The 12,700-nt window shown below is 38.4% G+C and overlaps 1 protein-coding gene across 1 annotated transcript in view; it reads right to left on the reverse strand.

The window, feature by feature from the left end:
* LOC139950827 (uncharacterized) overlaps nucleotides 1–4,396 on the reverse strand; it is a 28,581-nt gene extending 24,185 nt beyond the window's left edge. Inside the window, exons 1-2 of the mRNA XM_071949655.1 lie at nucleotides 4,181–4,396; nucleotides 1,481–2,479 (exon numbers count right to left, since the gene is read on the reverse strand). Coding sequence (XP_071805756.1) covers nucleotides 1,481–2,443 — 963 coding nt within the window. The 5' untranslated portion in view covers nucleotides 2,444–2,479; nucleotides 4,181–4,396. The remainder of the gene's footprint in view (nucleotides 1–1,480; nucleotides 2,480–4,180) is intronic.
* Nucleotides 4,397–12,700: the final 8,304 nt, after the last annotated feature.

Here is a 12,700-nt window from a genome sequence, read left to right on the forward strand (position 1 = left end):
TGTATAATCTTATTTGTTTGCCTTACTTTGACGAATTTAAAAGCATTTTCCAAACTACACTACACTGCATGCATCCGACGGACAAGTTATTTATGGGAAAACCTTGCTCAAAGACTCAAAGTGTCGCGATCGGGACTTGAACCCCCATTCTGATGATCAGGAACACCAGAGCTTGAGTCTCTAAGCCGCTTGGCCACAAACGCCAAGAGTGTAAACAATCATTCTCAAAAGTGACAGCATGAATGTTGGCACAGTATTGTATTGTGAGTACCGGGAAAATAATCAAATTTTACAGCATAGGCCTATATAGGCTGTTAAAGACACTGGACACTATTGGTAATTGTCAAAGACAAGCACTCACTTGGTGTATCTCAAATTATAGGCCTATGAATAAAATAACAAACCTTTGAAAATTTGAGCTCAATTGGTTGCGAAGGTTCGAGATAATACTGAAAGAAGAAATACCCTTGTCACACGAAGTTGTGTGCTTTCAGATGCTTGATTACGTGTAAAATTACTTCTTTCTCAAAAACTACATTACTTCAGAGGGAGCCTTTTCTCAAAATATTTTATACTATCAACCTCTTCTCATTACTCGTTACCAATTAAGGTTTTATGCTAATAATTATTTTGAGTAATTACCAATAGCTGCCTATAGTGCCCTTAAAGAAACACAAATATCAACATGGTCGCATTTGTGTTATTTAAACTTCATTATGTTAATTTTGATTCTCTGTTGTGGTTATCTATAATGTGATATTACCCATATTTTTGCAGTGTATAATATGCTCTACATACATGTAATTTTTTTCTTTAAAATACCTTAATGCACGATGTGTTTTACACTGATCATTATTTGTATACACAAGGGTGCTTGCTGAGTGAACCAAAACCCTGCCCCAAATCTTCCACGATAAAGTGTTTCGTGTGTTCTTTTACTGCAATAGTAAATGAAACATAAGGCTTAATGTCCCATCCGAAGGACAAATTAATTATGGCAATTAATTATGGTAAAAAAGCCACACTCTGCTAATTAAATACACCGGAGCTTTTCCAAGTCCTTCGCTTGTAACCTCTCGGACACGACACGCCACTATCTAACTTTTGTTCTTAATTCATGTTGGCCTATAATAACATGAATACGTGATTCGAATCGGAGTGGCGTAATTATTACAACAAGTTAACACCTCGTTAAAAAAAGAGTATCGTGGGCCTAAATAGTGAGTTGTCTGTTTTGGGGCGGGGAATCGAACCATTCATAGGCAGTTATTAAACAAGAGATATTTGTCAGTTTCACGCGTTTGCAAATCATACCTTAAAAAAAACACGACCTAATTCACCGTTTCAAAAAACTGTATTCAGTGCATGAATGTAGTTGAAAATAGTTTGTGTATTGTTTTTTTCTTCAAAATGGTTGGCCGTAAATTATGGACATAAAAAGGTTGCTTATAATGTGATAGAAACATAGGTTGAAACTTACCAAAGCCAAGGTCCATGGCACATAATAAATGATAACAACAAGAGCCACAGTTTTAGACATCCGGGTACATCTCTTAAGATTCAAGTTCTTCATCAAGTTCTGCGTCTTCTCCAATATGTCTTCCTTAGAAACTACTTTCTTTGTCTTTTTGCGGCATTTTGTAGGGCAGCCAAAACAGCAGCAGCAGAAGGCACGGCAAGATGATGCAACTAGTTCCTTATTACTCTCAGAGCGGACTGGACCAGGATGCTGACTCCTTCGCCCACTAGCCTCCGATGAAGCCGTGCTGCCCACCGGGCTCTGCTCCTGGCTAGGCTGCCTGCGCTGGATAAATTTCCGAATGGAGACTACGAACCCTACATAGCAGTAAACAAGAAGCGGAATCTGGGGAACGCTTATAGCCAAAATCACAAAAGTAAAGTTTTTCGAGTAATCAAATGTACAGTAGCCATGACGATTTGTCATTATGGTCCACTTTGTTGTAGGTTCACTGAGAATAGCAGGTATGCATCCTATGACGGCAGACGATATTACAATAGCAGCTACTACCCGTTTGAGTTGAACGCCTCCAAGGCGAGTCCGATAAAAGATTGGTTTGCGGATGGCCAGGAACCGGTCCACCGTCATAAGTGAAACAACCGCGGTCGAGGCGAGCTGTAGTGCTGTGGTCAGCGCACCATAGACCAGGCACAGTTCCCCGGGGAATGTCCCAACTCTAAGGTACCAGTAGGCTGCCAACGGGAACACAGTCACTGACGAGGTGAAATCCAAGATGGCTAAAGCGAATATCAAGATATCGGGATTACTGACCGATCTGAATTTATGCACAGCGATTATTGTCAGCGAACTACACAAACCGACCAGGACACCGAGGATGATGACAACCGTTGCCTGGCCAATATTTTCCCCCGAGGAAGGATCGTTGGCCGCGGTGGGTGACGGTGACACCATAGCATCCATCATTCATTCCGTAACAACAATTATCTCTTCAATATCAACCTGTAACCAAATCAGATAGTTAAGATATGAAAATCACATTATAATTTAACAGTGCATGAAACAAAAAGTGAACGGTTGCTCGTTAAAAAGTCTCATGAACAAGTTTAAAGTCATCTGAACAAATTCAAGTCCATGACAGGTCCAAATCATATATATTTGACTTCTTAACACATTCCTTGTCAGTGACGCCGAGGCCAGATTTCATTGCTGCATGCTGATGGTATCTCAAAATTTCCAATCAACAAGATATAAAATAAGTCACTCAAAAGTACACCACCTGCCACACCGTTATTTTGTCACTTTCTACCTTTCTACAAGTCAAACCTTAGAGAAAAATCCCCTCCTCACACCTTTTGCATATTGCTTATTATTTTGTCATACGATATCTTCTGCGTGGTAATAATTCCAGCACTTCCTACTGGCAATAACAAAGAACTCTGCGTGCGCGTGCTCTCCAGTGCAACAAGTGCCTCTGTAACGTGTATCAAGTAATAATTAGTCTGTTGGTTGTGATGTGCTACGCGGCTAGTCGTCAGCCCAGTCTGTGACTCAGGAACAAAATGTTAATGTGTAAGGATGCTTACTGTGTTTTAGATGGTCTGCGACAGGTAGGCCTACCCAGTCAATGCAACGCTATGAAGACCAGCAATTTGTCGTGGCATTGTGATTGATGGAGTCAAGTCAGTGGCTCAGTGTACACAGTCGTAATTCCAGTTGTGCTACCGCCATTTTCTCCTCTTTTTTATTCACCCGTTTCCATGGTTATTAAGAGGAATGGAAAATATGAAGAGACAAATTATGTTTAATATGTACGTAGCAACATCCATCAGATTTCCATGAAAGGTCGTCTTGGAGACCTTAGTTTAAAAAGGTTGTTTGTTCTACTCTAAGCCTATTTTTTTCATGACCGGGTAATTTCAATATTGTTTTGTTTTTGCCCTTATAGCATCGATGTGTAGGCCTATTAAAGACACTATTGGTAATTGTCAAAGACAGGACTCGGGAAAGTACGGAGTATATAGTGCTACCACACATCGGTCTATGGGTTAAAACCAAAAACTAATATTCTTTATCCCCGATGCAAATTTAACATCTATTATATACTTCTTTCTCGAAAACTATTACTTCAAAGGGGGCCGTTTCTCACAATGTTTTATACTATCAACCTCTCCCCATTACTCGTTACCAACAAAGGTTTTATGCTTATAACTATTTTGAGTAACTACCAATACAGTGTCCACTGCCTTTAAGCACTGTATTCTCAGTACTTTCTCGAGTCCTGTGAAAAAGAAATCCACATGCATAATGCATTGTTTTTATTAATGTGTCACTCTCTATTTTGAAAAACTGAGCTGTACGACTTAATTAAAAACAAACTGTTTACAACAGTGATACAAAATAAGCCAATATTCCAGCCTTTACTTTCCTGATAGCCGCAGTTAGCAATCGTGACATTCTGTACAATACACTCTTAAATGTCCTTTCTCTTAAAGTGACTGAGCAGTGTGATGCCACCGTTGCTGTTAGTTACATCTCAGTAAGATGTCAACCATCCTTGTACCATCCTTGCGGAATGAATGACGGTCAACTCACGCGAGACGACTATGGCCCAGAGAGTATTGACTTTACAGGATGCATTTAAGCACCGTGATCACGAATAGCGCACCATGTTTTCTTTCAACTCAAGCAGTTCATACTTACAGCATCATCAATCCATTCCCACGATTCAACACGTGTGATGGGATAGAGAGAAAGTAGAGAGTCCTCCAGTCACCACACGATGGTATCTCCTCCTTCTAGTCCTACATCCTGGCAGGTGACGATCATGCACATCCTTCCAGACAATCGCGTGCCCATTCTCAAGTGTATCATTCGCCTGATTTAGTGACTTATCAAAATTCTGTCAGATGCACGTGAGTACAGCAAACCATAGATGTATACTGCTCACGAATGACGAAATATAGCGGGTTGTTTTATACTACGGACGAGATGATGACCGCTCTGCCGTTCAGTTTCTGTGAATTTGTTATGCACATAAGTATGCGCAGACTCATCTCCGAAGACACGATAGAGATGATGCGGTAGGGAGTTTACCTTCTATGGCCAGTCATGTCAAAATAATTGTTACCCTCAAGAATCGATGCACCTTTCACTTACAAACAAAATAATCTTTTTGTTTTAACGATGATGGTGAAAGTCATATTAACATTTCATTAGCTTTTAGTTAGCGTAACAGTGAATTAACTAATATATTAGACTTCAATCTACGCTTGCTAGGAGCAACTATTTTGAGACAATCGGGCAGTCTTGTAGAGTAATATACTGAGCTGAAGCATTTTGCTCAAGTTGTGCGACTCAGTAACTGATCAAACTATAATTTGATAAAGAAAGCTGAAGACAAACTGAGCGAAACGTCGTGCAAATTCAACAGCCACTACAGAAGAACAACACTCTTCCAGTAAACAGGTTATCGTATGATGAATTTGCACTTAGAATTGTTTTGTTTTTTTTAAGCACAAACCCATTTTTAACGTTGTACCTTTTTTTCTGGTGACCGTATTTTCATGTGAGCAATAAGGCCAAAGGAATTTCCCATGCAGGGACAATAAAATTGTATTGTATTTTATTGTATCGTATTTAAATTGGGTTGGAGGGTGAACATACCACACATAATGGTCGTACTTCCCCCTATCCTTATACTAGTAACTGTTTTTAAAATCCACGCGGCCACACTACACACTCTAGGGGTTGCATTTTTGTTATCGAGCGACTTCGCCATTTTTGCATAAAGTCATATCTACTGTTTTTATTCACCTCGCTGAGTACTTGTTGTTTCTTTGATGTTAGGTTGCATTGTCATGTTAATACACAGGCTTGCAATTAGCAATCCCCAGAGGAAACTAGTTGTAGAGCCTACACAAGTAGGTCCATCAACTCATTTATTGATGCCCGGTAGATAACAAAAGCAAAATTATCCACAAGTGTATACTTTATAACCACGCTGTGTCTAATCTTTGCGCTTCATGTATACAAACTATTAGCATTGTTAGATCCGACAGTAAAGGATTGATGGGTACTCAGATTTTTAAAAGAATTCAGTGAAAATGGCTTTAAGATGTCATCTGTATTTAGGGTTTAATGTTTGTATTTTTGTTTGGCCTAATTATTTTTCGAAAATTATGTTTGAAAGTACTTTTTTTTTTTCTGTTTTCCCCTTATTTTCTTCCTTATCGGTAATTTGCTTGGAGTTTTCAGTGTAACAAAATGAAATCTTTGATTGTAGTTAATAACAAGTCGGGATGTGCTATCTTGTCGTAACGTTATAACGGGCATATCATTCCTAATCATATAACTATTTATTTATAAATACCTCAGACAGTTTCGCTATTCCTATTGGTGGAGAGCGCGTCACGTGTTGGTGTTTAAACGGTTGATAATGACCAGCTGCACTGTAAAAACAAGTGTTTAGGTTCTGTAACAGATTTTGAACGCGTCAAAGGGTTTAGGTTAAACACTTAACAGTGTATAGGGCCCATGAGATGTGTTGTAAAGCAGTGGTTTAAACATCAAACTTAAACACTAGTGTTTAGCAAACGTTGATGTACTGAGGACCTTTTTAACGCTTCCTAAACACAATGTTAACCGCTGATGCGTCAAACTATAAACGCGCCAAATGTTTACAGTTTTTACTATGACGCGTTTAGTTTGACGCATCAGGCGTTTGCATTGTGTTTAGGTATATTATGTTCATGTACATCAAAGTTTGCTAAACACCAGTGTTTAAGTTTGATGTTTAAACCACTGCTTTACAACACAACTCATGGGCCCTATACACTGTTAAGTGTTTAACCTAAACCCTTTGACGCGTTCGAAATCTGTTACAGAACCTAAACACTAGTTTTTACAGTGTGGAGCTGTTTATAACCGGTTGTTTTCGAATACGTTTAGATGCATACTACGCTCATGAATGCATATCCGAAAACTGACTCAGTCATACAATATTGCAGCACACGTACAGAGTTCATGGGACGTCAGAAAAGGGGTAAATTTTACAGAGTTTCTTACTTTACGTCTTTATGAATGGGAATAAAAGAGTACTGACTTGCAGGGTCGTGGCCGTGTGCGATAAAGGCCCGAGCCTTCGGCTGGGGACCTTTATCGGATCGGGCCTCTACCGCACGGCCACGACCCTGCAAGGTTTTCCGGCTGTTTAAGGACTCGTCGCTACCCTTTTTCTCCCTTATTTATATGAATTAATATTGATCTATAACCTTGACACTCCCAGTGATTACATATCAGATTGAACGCAAGAATTTTGTTTTCTTTTGGAGGAGGGGGGGGGGGGGTTGTCACTTTATCAATCTTATTCGTTTGCATAGTAACCTTGTGTATTATCTTTTGGTTAACACAATTCTGTCATCCCAAAACGCAGAATGTCCGTTTTCGACATAATGCTTGATACTAAATTTCACAATAAACCGTCTTACCTTATGTGTGCATGGTCGTTGGGCACAGATTTTAACTGATTTGACCAGGGTTGACCCAATGTGGGTCAAAATGATCAGAACCAAGATTTGAGTCAGTCTGACCACATAAACACATTGTAACACCCGATCACGTGACGATACTTTTTGTCCTTTAGTAGGACCTTGATCCTCAACCGGCCATCATTGAGCAAAATGTACACCACCATTAACTTATATAAATAATAGAATAAAAAGGTAGCGACGAGTTCTTTAACGGCCGTTTAAAACCTTGCAGGGCCGATGCCGTGTGATAAAGGCCCGAGCCGAAGGCGAGTGCCTTTATCACACGAGTCACTACTATTTTATTCCCACTCGTAAATGCCTTTTTGGTTAGGGCGTGATAAAGTAAGAAACTGTGTGAAACTTATCCATTTCCGACGTGCTTGAGAGCTCTGTACGTCCGTGTGTTGCACTGTTATGAATGAGACGCCTATTTCCGACAGTGTCCGGATTCGTTCGTGCGCGTATATTTTTGGTCGCCCGCATCAAGAAACGTCTTGCACTAAGACTAACCGGTTATAAACAGAGTCCAGCTGGTCATAATCAACCGTTTAAACACTTCCACGTGACGCGCTCTCCACCAATAGGAACAGCGAAACTGTCTGAGGTATTTATGAATAAATATTTATAGCTATAGATAAAGTGCCAGGCCTGTGTAATTCTCAGATGCTTTCGATATAGCATTCGTTTTAGTGCATCTTTGAAAACATTGCGCTAATGTGAACCATCTTCCTCCACCATTGGACTTAGATATCGGGGTTCATTAATGTGGACGTCCGTGTTGGTGAGCAGGGAACGAAATTAACACTTCGGATGGACAAATCGAGGCCAGTGATTTTAGCATCAGGCCAGTAAACTTATCGCCAGACAAGTCCGGCAGTCTTGTGGTGTTTTGGTTTTGTTTTTGTTTTTTTCAATTGAACAATACACCTTAAAAATGTGCATTTTGTTTTTAATTTGTTTGAAGAGGTTCAAATGTTGACTTCAGGTCTGATAAATATCTTTCAATTCTGTTGAGTTTTGTGCCAGTACTTTGTTATTCCCGCTTTTTTACTGAATGCCCTTTTTAATCTAGATGTATCCCCTCCTTGTCTAATTTATTTTATTGGTTTCCTTTAACGTTTCATGTTTTTGTTAGATTTGTATCCCAGTTGTGTATAATATTGTATTAATTTTATTTGTGTGACAGTGCAAAATAAGATGAAGATTAAGAAAACGAAGAACTTATATATTGTGTAATAAACATAAGCAATACGAGTTCAATATTGGCATCCTTCTTATGTTGTATATTCTCTACACCGGAATATCCAATTTACTAACGTGACACATTCTCCAAGAAACTGTCGACTCCTGTGGAATTTCTCAGCAAAGAGAAATTCCATCAATCATTCTGTGTCACCTGAAACAAGATCATTATTATCTTTTATTGAAACGGAAGAAAGCGAATCAAGTGTCGTCTCGGATGTAGAAGTTCTTCGGTGAACGGCAGGGCTCATCTCTCGATTGATTTGCCTTTCTCGTTTTCCGGGTTGGCGAGATTCCTAGTTTATTGTTGCACTAAATTGTGTATGCTGTTTTTCAAAAAAGGTGTTGCAAAATTCTTAGTATTTGTACTCAAAATATGTTTTCTCTACTACGGCAGCATATAAATAGAAATGTCAATATTTTATTAATACTCTGTCTATTTTATTAATATTTGTAATGCGCTGTACACGACGCATATAGTGAAGTACGCAGTACTTTTGTGTTATGGTGGAGTGAATTTATGGGCCTTATTATGTCACGCGTACTTGGAGTCAAATTGCGCACAAATTAAGTGCAAACGCGGAGTTGCCGCAGAATGCGCGCGTGTGCTGTATAAACACATGGGGACGTTTACTCCCGAAATTGCGCAGGCAAGATTAGTGTGCTGATGACGTTATTGGGTCGAGGCTGAGCTACTTAATAGCTTTAATACATTGCTTATTAGCCGCCCAATGAATTAGTTACTGTGAGCACTGAGATGAATATTGAATGGGTTGTTTCATCATTGGGGTTTCTAATAATGGGTGATCGAATTTATTGAACACATTCTGTGACTTAAAGCAGTGGACACTATTGGTAATTACTCAAAAAAAATATTAGCATAAAACCATAATGGGGAGAGGTTGATAGTATAACAAATTGTGAGAAACGGCTCCCTCTGACGTAGTACCGTAGTGACGTAGTTTTCGAGAAAGAAGTAAATTTCCGCGAATTTGATTTCGAAACCTCAGATTTAGAATTTGAGGTCTCGAAATCAAGCATCTGAAAGCACACAACTTCGTGTGACAAGGTTTTTGGGTTTTGGGGGTTTCATTATTATCTCGAAACTTCGACGACCAATTGAGCTCATTTTCACAGGTTTGTTATTTTATGCATATGTTGAGATAAAGCAAGTGAGAAGACTAATCTTTGACAGTTACCAATAGTGGGGTCTTTAAATCGTCAATATTGTAAACTTTGTTGGTTATGAAGTCGTACCCCTTACAGATGCTCCGCCTCGTTTGAATTTAGACTGACTAGAAAAACAAAACGTTACATTGCATAGACTTTGATCTCAATGTTTTTCTCACTCACATGCAGACATTGCATTTGTACAAAATTGTATTTGTAAGCGTTGGATTATCTTATTTAAAAGAAAAGTATAAACAATCAAGGAAGTGCTGAAAAGGGGGATCTTTTATAAGACAAACTGCAAAAGAATATAGCATGGTTGTAATTGGCAAAAAACGCCGCCCTCCCCCACAGAAAAATTCGCGGAAAATTACTTCTTTCTCGAAAACTATGTCACTTCAGAGAGAGTTGTTTTTCACAATGTTTTATACTACCAACCTCTCCCCATTACTCGTGATCAAAAAAGGTTTTATGATACTAATTATTTTGAGTAATTACCAATAGTGTCCAGTGCCTTTCACGTTTATAGATTATTTCGTGGTGCTTTACATTGTTAATTATTTTGTTTGTGATACCTTTTACCTTTCAGACACACAGAGTTGAACTCAATCAGGTCGAACCATGAGTTAAACCGACTTACTGTTTCTGAACGATCTCTTTGGATTTAACAGTCTGGTTGTTAAATATTGTTTGCTTAAGCCAAGAGCTTCAGGTTTGTAAACATTGATATCCGTAACCATCTTCAAGACAGTATCAGTAAGATCTTTTGTAAGAAGTGAACTTTATCCACCCTCCTTGAGACTTTCCTAGCAACTCTCTAGATGTAAGTAATTTATTAAGCCACAACCACGTCATAAATATGCCTTGTTGTCATAGCTCACTATGGTTATCTATTTTAGTTCCATCTTGATTGAAACCAGCAAAGTTTCTCTTTTAGCCCGAGAAAGACGTCGAAATGTCAGGCCATTCTTGTCCTAGGCTCTTTACGCAAGCACCGGCCCGCTCTGACTTCACGAAATGTATAGATACTATACCGCATAGATCCTCTCCGACATCTGACCAAAACAAAGACTGTAATTCACATAATCTGATACTGCAGTTCACTGACAGTTTTGTATTTATTAATTCATTTGTTTAAAATCACTAAGAGGATGGTGATGTTCCGTACAGTATGAAATGAATTTGAAAAACTAACTCCCAAAACAGCCACTACTGTTAAAAATTGTGACCAGTGAGTTTTACAATTCATACTATCGTTTAATTGCTTGATTGAATTTAATTCAAACTTAGTCACAGAAGATAGAGATTACACATTTAAATTACAACTTAAAGTTACATTAAAACGTCGTTTACGTACGGGGCAGAGAAAATGTAAATAGAAACAATTACATTTTTGGGTGCTTATTTTAACACCCCAAATGTTACCTTTGATTCTCTCTTTGGATAATGTGACAACACCCATGATGTAAATCTTTCTTTTTTTCTTTTTTTTGGGCAATGTAGTATTTTTATCTGATATATTGAAGCCAAAGTCAACAAATGTGTTTTTGAAGACCCAAATCACCGGTTTGATCATTTCAAATACCGGATTATAAGATGCACGGATCATGCTCAGCAACGCTCACATCAACAGAAAACTTGACTTTCTAATTGTGATCAATTTGCTCGGGTTGCTAAAGGCACTGGACACGATGGTAATAGTCAAAGACCGGTATTCTCACTTGGTGTATCCAAACATGCACACAATTACAAAATGTGAAAGTTTGAACTCAAATTGGTCATCGAATTTGGAAGAGATTACAAGTGAAAAAACACCTTAGGGCACAAATTCTGTGTGCTTTCATTGTGCAATAAAAAGTATGTAATTGTTTAATAAAAAAACAATATTATAAACCTGTTTTTTAAATGTTTTAATAATGTTTTTATTGAGTAATAATGTTGTTTAAACACATTTTGAGCAGTATTCTTTCAGTTGATTCTTTGAAATGATGCAATGGAATTTGACGTAAAGGATTGTGTAAAAACATTGAGGGAGTTGGGCATTAATGATTTGCTGAGACAGCTATAGTAATACGTGCTTACTCGGAAGGTTAAAAGATCAACAAAACGGAAGCTGCAAAACTTGACATTACACAGACATATTATTTTGATTAAGACATCTTAAGAAGTTCCGAATAGCCATGATCTTTGACATCCTAGGAATCGCTAGAACGGCTGTCAAAACAACAACCACAATACGTAGGTTTTTATATTTGTCGTTGCCCAGGTGCAGACATAAAATCAATGCGAACAAATCACAGACTATCGCTGCTAATAATTGAATTAGTTATGAAGAAACCAAGATTTAATTAGATTATACAAGAACAAAATAGTCCGAGGTTTTGTCGATCGTGGAGCGTGTCCAGCCTTGAGGGTTCGCCGGTATAGATACGCTTTTTAGAGTACAAAATCAGCATAAATAATTGTCATTATCACACCTCTTGCTGCTAGTTCTGTGTTTTGGTTGGCTGAAACATGGTCACGTGGGTTAGTTTATAACACAGTCTAGTGTGTTTCACGAATCTCCATGGGAAATGAACGCGAGGCCACAGGTCACTCGTGCGGATCCATAAATAAAAATCTGTGAAAGTTCGGACTCAATTGGTCGCAAGGGAAGAATGAACAAAATATGATTAATTATTCTGCAACTTCAATGACCAACTGAGTTCAGATTTTCACCGGTTTGTGTGTTAATGCATCAACTATGATGAGATACACCAAGTGAGAATACTCACTGGTCCTTGACAATTACTAAATGTGTCCATGCTTTTCAGGGTATTAACAACTATCATTCGATATTACTATATCAGTGTACATAGCCGAACAGTCCAATTTTTAAATCATACATGTTCCTGAGTAATATATTTCAGCTGTCAACATCAATGTATGACACAATCATTAATGTATTGGTTCGGACGTCATTGTGACGTCAATCAACTGAAGAAAAAAAAACGTCCCCTCCTTTGTGAGCTTTTGAGGGTCGCGTTTCCACGAATCGGCAAAAACAAAACTCTTTCTATTTAAGAGCAGTTAGTGCATAAAATGTGCAAGATGGTGATTGATCCTGCTCAAAACTGTCTAAAGCCACACACGTTATTGTCATTGGGCATACACAACACAACTGGATAATTAGTTACAGTTCAATTAAGATAATTGGATTACGGGGAAAATATCCAGCGATTGCAACACTGTGAATGTGTAGTAGCGAATTAATTATGAATTATCGACGGGCATTGGCGGC

The sequence above is a fragment of the Asterias amurensis genome, chromosome 18 (assembly GCF_032118995.1).
Source record: "Asterias amurensis chromosome 18, ASM3211899v1".
In the NCBI taxonomy this organism is placed as follows: Eukaryota; Metazoa; Echinodermata; class Asteroidea; order Forcipulatida; family Asteriidae; genus Asterias; species Asterias amurensis.